An 8,779-nucleotide genomic window follows, 5' to 3' on the forward strand; every position below is an offset into this window, starting at 1 on the left:
ACCCCCCCCCCCCCCTCTTTGCAGCAGGAGCGTCTTCAGCTGGACCGTCTGAAAACTCAGCTTTCAGACGCCATCCAGAGCTATGGAGTGGTGCAAAAGGTGAGGCCCCTGTAGGTCCCCTGAGCACCCACTCTGGGTCGGCCTGGTACAGTCCCATCCCCCAAAGCAGAGGAAGGGCCACCTTGCAGACATTGGGTAATCGCCAGGATCTGGCTGGTGGGACCACAGCATGCGTGCAGGTGAGGGATGTTTACCTCTGGAGTGCTGCCCAAGAGGGTCCTCATGGCAGCCCCCTGGGAGGTGGGAGAACAGGTATCACCCATCCTTCCACACCCGCCCGAGTGTGTGGGAGGAAGCCGTCTAGCAGATCAGCCCCCAAGCCCAGCCAAACTCCCAGTTTTCCAGAGTCCTGGGGCAGCTGAAGGTGTGCCTTGCTGTTGGTCATCGTCCAGTACTCTGTGTTGATCTGACTGTTTCTTCTCTTTTCCCCACCTTTTCTGTTCTTCCTGTCTCCCTTTTCTTGTACTTTATCCAACAGAAAATTGCAGAAAAGTCCAGAGCACTGCTTCCCACAGCACAGAGGGTTGGCAAGCAGCAGGTGGGTGCTGAGTATTTACCCTGGTCAGTGGGCGTCAGAAGACAGCATAGAGTCCCGTGCCATCGGGGCTCCAGGGAAGGGCAGGGAGGACCAAGGTCCTACTGTGTAGCACAGAGAGCTATAGTCAATATCGTATGGTAAACCATAATGGAAAAGAATATAAAAAATAATGTATACATGTGTGACTGAATCACTCTGCTGTACAGTAGAAGTTAACACAATATTGTAAATCAACTACAATAAAAATGTAGATAAAAAAAAGAAAAGAAAATTATGAATTAAATATCCTTAACACAGAAAAAGAAATTGACATTTTACCCTCAGGTCTCCGGCATGGGCTTGATACAGGGAGGTGGTTGCTGACAGTTCCACCTACTGTACAGGACCAACTTGTGTTAGACCAGCCCTCCTGTGAGGAGGAATGATAGAAAATCCAGTAAAGAGTGTAACTGGAGTCCTAGATGAACAGGGTGGAGAGAGAATGGGCAGAAACGATATTTGAAGAGGTGATGGTTGAGAATTTTCCAAAACTGTCCAGATACTTCAAGCCACAGATTGAAGAAAGCTCCGTGATGAATAGGGTGAAGTTATCCTGTTTCTTAAAACTACGCTTAGTCACATCATAATAAAAACTTGAAAACCAAAGACAAAAATAAAATCTCAAAAGCAGATTAAAGCCAGAAAAAAAATCTTAGATGCCCAAGAAAAAGTCACATTATTTTTTAAAAAAAGCAACGAGACTTACACTTGACTTTTTAAAAGAAACAGTGGAAACCAGAGGACAGTTGAAAGAAAATAACTACCGACCTGGAATTCTACATCTGGTGAAAATATTTTTCAGAAGTAAAGGTGAAATGAAAACCTATTTAGAGAAACAAAAACTGAGAGAATTCATCCACAGAGCTCTCTAAAAGTAGAAAAAGGAAGACAATCCCAGATGGAAGCATGGTAATGGAGGAAGGAATTACGGGCACTGAAAACAATAAAATGTGGATACACCTAAATTCATGTTGAGTGTTGAATAATAATAATAATGACTTGCGAGGCTTAAGATATGGGGCAAATGAAAATACTCGTACAGCAACAGCACAGAGGACGTAAAGGAGGTAAATGGTGTTAAGGTATTGTAATGTCCTTGTGTCATCAGAGAAGAGACAAAAATACCAACGTAAGGTAGGCTGTAATAATCCAAGGACGCATATTGCATTGTGGGTAATACTAAAAGGACAGTACAAGAATAGACACTGTAACATAAATTAATAGAGAGGTACCTATGAAATAATAAAACAAATGATTAATTTAAAAGCCAAAAAAAAAAAGAAATCAACACAAAACAGGAAAAAATAGGAAATAAATTGTAAGGCGGTTGCTTTATACCACTTATGCTAAGCTAAAATGCACTAACCCTTCCAATTAAGAGGCACAGATGGTCAGACTTGGTTAAAAGAAAAAAACTGCGTAGTGCTCAGAAGAGTCAAACCTTAAATATAAATCCAGAAAAATGCTGAAAGTAAAAATATGGAAAAAAAGATATATTGTGCAACCAAAAGCTAAAGAAAGCTGGTACAGCCATGTTAATATCAGAATAAGTAGACTTCACATGAAGAATTCTTAGTGGGCATACAGAGGTATATTTTATAAGGATAAAAAGTTAATTCAAATGGAAGACATAATTTTAAAATTATATGTACCTAACAATATACCCTCAAAAATAGAAATATAAAGTAAAACTGATAGTAGTAAAAGGAAAGCTAGTAAATCCACTATCATAGTCGGAAATTATGACACACCACTCTAAATGACTAATAAAATAAATCGAAAAAATTCAGGAAGGATATAAAATATTCAAGCAGTACTACTGATTAATACACTGACCTAATTGATATTTATGACACTAAGAGAATATACACATAATGCATATGCTGGATGGTAAAGCAAGTCTCAGCAGATTCTACATGACTGACATAATACTGAATATGTTCTCTAACCAGAGTGCAATTAAACTAGAATCTGGTAATAAAATTCTCAACACCAGGGGTTGAGAATTTAAATAATATAATTTGAAATAACCCATGGATCAAAGAAGAAACCCTAGTAGGAATTAGAAATAATCTTGAACTGAACAAAAATGAAAATGCAACAAATCAAAGCTTATGGGTTGCAACTAAAGCAGTGCTTAGAGGGAAGTTTATAACTTTCAATACATATATTAGAAAAGAAGCACGTGTGAAAATTAGTGATCTAATTCTCAATCTCAAATGGCTAGAAAAACAACAAAAAATTAAATCCAAAGAAAATATATAGGAAAAAGCAGAAACCAGTGAAAAATAAAATAGATGTACTATAGACAAATTCAACAAAGCCAAAGATTGGTTCTCTAGAATGATTAATAAAATTGTTAAATCCTACAAGTTTAATCAAGATACAGAGAGAAAATACAAATTACTAGTATCAGTAATGAAAATGGCTATATCATTATAGCTTCTAAAAACTAAAAAAAAAAAAAGTAATAAGATACTGTTAGCAACTTCATGCCGATAAATTTGACAACTTATGTGAAATACAAGTTTTTAAAGAAAAATGTAGCCTCCCAGGATGTGTAAAAAATCTGGAAAGTCCAGTATTTATTAAAGAAATGAAATCCGTAATTAACAAACATCCTAGCAATAAAACTTCAGACTAGATGGCTTTACTGATGAATTCTCCCAAATATTTGAGGAATAAATAATACCAGTTTACACAAACTCTTATATAGAATGTTAAAAGAGGGTATACATCCCACCTTGCTTTATGAGGCTAGTCAATGGAAAATAACGTGCTGTCTCATGAGCATAGAAGCAAAAATCCTAACCAAAATGTTAATAAGCTAAGTCTAGCTATATATATAAAGGTAATACATCATTATAAAGTGGGATTTATTCTAGGGTTGCAAGGGTGGTTTACATTCAGAAATAATCAGAGTAATTTACCAAGTTAATTCAGTAAGAAAGAAAATCTATTTGATCATCTCAATAGACACGGAAGAGCATTTGGTAAAATTCAGTACCCACTTAGGGGGACTGAAAACTTTCCGCAAACTAGGAGTAGATAGGAATGCCTTTAATCTGATAAAGGGTATCTTCAAAAGTCTTAACAGTCAGCAGCACACTCACTGGTGAGATATTAAAATCTTATCTCCTGAGAGTGAGGAGGAGACATGGTGTCCAGTGTTATTGCTCCTATTCTCCATTGCGCTGAGGGCATATCCAGTGCAATAAGAGATGAAAAAGAAATAAAAAGTTTAAAATTGGGAAGGTTTAAAACCCCTTCATAGACAACATGATTGTGTAACTAGAAAATGTGAATGAATCTGATGAAACTGAAGAGTTCGTAAGTGAATGTAACAGGATTTCTGTCATCATGTCAGTATGCAAGAAAACATTGTGTGTGCCAGCAAAAGACAATTTGGAAATGATACTTAAAAAGTGATAGCATTTATAATAGCATCAAAACTAGGAAGAAATCTATGACCAGTTGTTGAAGCTTCTCTACAGAAAACTATAAAACATTACTGAGAGAAATTACAGAAGATTAAATAATGGAGGGGCACACACCGTATTTGTAGATTGGAAAATTTGATGTATAAAGATGTCAGTTCTCACCAAGTGGTTCTGTAGGTTCAATACAATCCAAATAAAAATCCTGGCAGGTTTAGAATATGTGTTTGTATATGATGTGTGTGTAAATTGTCAAACTGACCATAAAATCTATATGGAAACATAAAGACCCCCGAATGATGAAGACAATTTTGAAGAACAGAACTGAGGGTTTACATTCCCAGGTATCAGAACAAAATATAAAGCAATAGAAATTGGAACCGCGTGGTATTTGTTGAAGGCTAAGCAAACAGACCAGTGGGATCAGAGTCGCATATAGATGCAGACTCACTCGTACGTGATTACCTGGTTCGTGGGAGGTGCACTGCCACGCAGTGGGAGACACAGGATTTGCACAGGACTTGGTGCTGATTGGCTGATGGTTGAGCTGGGAAAGGTCCTGTCGAGCACACGGCAAGTACAGGTCCCAACACTTCATCTTGGTGTCAGAGTGACTGAGGAGCGGCGTGCAGGGCAGGATGTCCACACGAGGCGACAAGCCAGCTCAGGCTGTGAGTACCCTCCCAGCCAGGAAGTGCTGCGGGCCCGGGGCCATCGCTGTGTGGCTGGGAGGGGGCAGGAGCACTGCTGGCACAAGGCTGCCACCCCCAACAGATCCTTCACCCCGGTTCACCCAGGCTCAGAACACTTCCCTGTATCACAGATCTAAATGTGAATGGTAAGGCAGTGAAGCTTTTAGAGGCTACCATAGGAGGCTATCTTCCTTCCACACAGATGAAAATGTACTTACTAAAAAGAAAAAGTGATGAACTTGACTTTGTCACAGTCTGTACGACCCTCAGAGAGCGAAGAGGTGACCCACAGAGTGAGAGAAGACATTTGCACATCACGTATCTGAAAGGACTTCATAATATATAAAGATCTCTTACAAATCAGTAGGAAAAAGGCAGACAACTCAATTCAAAAACATAAAAGGGCAAACACCTTGGGCACGCACGTTCAAAAGGGACGTCGGAATGGCTGGTAAGCACATGGGTGTGTGCTCAGCATGTGTCATTAGAAGCAGGCAGAGTTAACCCACGATGCTCCATCTGTGCACACCTCACACCCACCAACACAACTAAAAAGAACAAATGAAAACGCAGGAGCATGCCGAGTGCCGGCAGGGCTGTGGGGCAGCCGGGAGTGTGAATGGTGCCCCCTCCCTGGTAGCTGAACACACCTGTGGAGTGAAACGTCGTCCTGTCTGTGGCCTTGCAGCTCCACCTCAAATGTATACCCAGTGAAAAGTCACATAGAAGAACGCTGAGCACACGTGACATACAGCAGCAGACACCTGGGAGAGAGCCAGCCTGCGGTGGGATGGACAGAGCATTCATGCTGAGTCCGTAAATGGGAGACTCTGGCAGCAGAAGGGTTGTGCTGTGGCCAGTAAGGCCCCGGTGACATCTCGGACACATGCTGAGCCCAAAGAGGACAGAGGTCAAAAGCAGACCAAACCAACGGGCAGAGTTAGAAGCCCCTACCCTTGGTAGGGGACAGCATAATGAGTAGGAGGCGGGAATGTCCGTATCTTGACCCGGAAGTCTTCCTTTTGTTACAGTTCACAGACCGATCTACACTTGTGATTTGTGCATTCAACTACTGATGTCCTGTTTCAGTAGAGTTTTTCTTAAAGAGGAGGACAGTGGTCAGCAGTGCTTCTGAGAAGTTATGAAAGATTCGATTATTTCCAGGAATTTTGCAAGCTGTAGTTGATGAGGTGATATACTGCAGGATTCAGCCCGGGGATGTGGCCGCATTGATGCTCCGGACTCCGGGGCCGTCATCTGCGGCCCGGTGGCCCTGGTCCTGGCAGGAGCAGGGGTGGCTGCTGCCTGCTGGCTCTCCTCCAAGCCGAGTGCCGGGTGTGGCTGTGAGCAGGGGCAGGTTGGCTTTTCTGGAGTCGGCCTTCTTGGCTGTGGTCGGCCGCAGCCTCAGCTGGGTCCTGGGTCAGCCTCCTGCCCAGGCCTAGGCAGTGGGGCAGCCGCCAGGTGCTTCTGGGCCGGCCTCTGTCCCAAGGCAGGGCTGTGCCTGTCTAGCGCTGGGAACCCCGAAGTCTGCATCGCCATCGCCAGCTCGGTGTGGGTTCACCAGAGCCCCGTGCTCCCAGCAGCAGCAGTAAAGACCACCTCACCTTCACGTCTGCTGGGAAGTACCCTAGTTGTGGTCCCCGCTAGGCGCAGGGTGGGTTGGCTCTGCCCCTGGACCCCAGTGCCTTTATTTAATGTGGACATCTCGGACCAGGGAAGGATTGCGACAGTAACACCTGTTCTGTGTCCTGGGCTTTACTGAGCCTCCAGAGACTTCCGTCAGCTAACACACACAGCCTTTTGCTATTTGGAGAAGTGAATGGCCAGCCTCGGGCTACGACACAGAAGCTGTGTTTCCCAAGTGTGTGACCAGCTCTCGTTCTGACGCTTTCCCTCCCGCCGGGGTCACGGACTTCCCATGCAGAGCCCTGGGCCGGAATTGGCGAGACGGTGGCCCGTTTCCCAGAGCCCCTGACAGCCCTGGGTCGCTGCTCACTGGCCCTGGGTGGGGGGCCACGCTGAGCCCCTGCCACGCACCCTCCTGGCCTCCCTGAACCCGCATCGGGCTCTATCTCTTCTCACGGGAAACCGCTGGGCCCGCCCCCCCAGCAGTCTCGTTGGATTGTGGGCTTCTAATGGACGTGTCGGAACGGAACCCAAGCCCTGGGCCTTGGAGCAAAGAGAAAGCCGCCTTTGTTGGCTGCCCCGCAAGCTGGAAAGCCATCACACGGCTATCCCTTGCGCTGCGGCCCCAGCGCCCGCCCTGCCAGCACATCCTAATCCTGGCTTCAGAGCTCAAGACCCACATTGAGGCTTTGTGAGGAGAATAAAGGGTGCTTTCTGATCCTTACAGGAGGGGGGCTGTGGCGGGAGCAGCCCTCTCTCCCTCCCTGCTCCCTTGTCCTGAGCCGCTTGGGGAAGGCGGCCGGTACCTGTGGAGGCCAGGCGCTGTACCCACGCCTGCAGGGAGGCCGGCACCCTTTGCTTCGGCTTTCTGGAGCTTCCACGGAAACCCAGACTCCAGGAGGCTTCACGCGACACCCGTAGTGTCACTTCTGTACCGTAGTGTCTGACTCACTTTCAGCTGGTCCATGGTGCTCACTGCAGGCAGCGCCCCCGTGCTCCTGCCCACCCCCTGCTGGTCACGTTGTGCTTTACAGCAGAGCTGCAGTGGACGTGCCCACGTCTCGGGCCCTGAGTGCGCGGGCCAGGGCTCTACCCACGGGGGCTATTAGGTTTGCCAGGGAGGCCTTTAGAAGCCCCTGTCCAGGCGGTGCCCCAGGCCAATGGAATCAGGTGGGTGGGGGGCAGGTGTCAGTGCAGCTCAGGGCTGGGTGTCCTGTTCTGGAGCAGCCGCTGCTGGGAGGGGTGCACCGTTGGCGTCCCCCGCAGGCACGCTTGTCCTGTGCCCTGTAACTCACTTGCCCGGGGACGGCCGGCCCTGCATGGCACCCGACCTGGGCTTTCCATTGGCATCTCGTCTTCACGTGTGCTCGCTGGTCAGTGCCTCGTCTGCATCCCAGTCACTTCTTCACGTGACTCTGGGACATGGGCGGTATCAGCCGCGTCTTAGGGAAGCGAAGGCTGAGGTTGGAGCAGTTAAGGAACTCGGAAGGATCACACAGCTGGTGAGCGGCAGAGCTGAGCTTTCTCGGTCCCCTCCCCACCTTGGACTGAGGGCGTGGGACCAGCGAGGGGGACCAGATGCCGCGCCTCCTGCTGGGAGTGAGGGGCGTGCCGGGCAGCACAGCTGCTGTGTGGTGAACACAGGCCACAGGCCTTGGGCGCGGGTCGCCCTTCCCGTTTTGTGGAGGAGAATGCCGGGGCCCTGAGCTGCGCCGCTGGCCCGACGGTGCCAGTGCTGGGCCGGAGCCTGACGCGGCTTTGCAGCCTAGGCGGCGCCGGGGAGGCGCAGAAGGCGGGCGGGGGAGGCGCGCGGCCAGCCCGCACCCCGCTCCTGCCCGCCTGGCACTGCTCACTCCCTCCCGCCCACACCGGGAAGGGGAGGCGGTGACTGCCACCTTGGACGAGGAGCGCCCGTCGGCAGAATTTGTAGATCTTTTATTTTGTATTCACGTATCCACATATTTGTTTATTTAAAGGTCTCTGCTGACTCCGGGGACTAGGTGCTGCGTGTATCGGTGTGGTCTGTAGGGAGAGTGCCGGCTTTGGGAGGAGGACGGGGTGTGTGCGGACGCATCACCCTGTAACCGAGTGGAGTGTGCCCACCCTGCGGGGCCGCGAGCAATGGAAAGGGTGGCATCCGGTGTGTCCCCTTTCCGAGGCGCAGTCACACATGTGGCTTTCCAGCACCTTGCGCCCGCCTGTACTGGCGTTTGTCCAAATGCCCCAAGGTTCTTGTTTGTGCCATTTGCTGCTTTTGGTGCCCAGATGAGTAGGTGTGGGCAGTGTCCATCCGCTCCACTGCACCGCAGGCCAGGCCTGCGGTGGCCATCATGGGCCCCAAAGTGCAGGAAAGAATGTGGACACTAGACTGTGTTCTGTTCCTGCTG

General features: G+C 47.9%; 1 protein-coding gene across 1 annotated transcript in view; it reads left to right on the forward strand.

Annotated features, from left to right (window-relative positions):
• TSNARE1 (t-SNARE domain containing 1) overlaps window positions 1-8,779 on the forward strand; it is a 55,149-nt gene that overhangs the window by 21,606 nt on the left and 24,764 nt on the right. Inside the window, exons 7-8 of the mRNA XM_007464625.1 lie at window positions 25-99; window positions 539-598. Coding sequence (XP_007464687.1) covers window positions 25-99; window positions 539-598 — 135 coding nt within the window. The remainder of the gene's footprint in view (window positions 1-24; window positions 100-538; window positions 599-8,779) is intronic.

The sequence above is a fragment of the Lipotes vexillifer genome, unplaced genomic scaffold (genome assembly GCF_000442215.2).
Source record: "Lipotes vexillifer unplaced genomic scaffold, Lipotes_vexillifer_v1.1 scaffold394, whole genome shotgun sequence".
In the NCBI taxonomy this organism is placed as follows: Eukaryota; Metazoa; Chordata; class Mammalia; order Artiodactyla; family Lipotidae; genus Lipotes; species Lipotes vexillifer.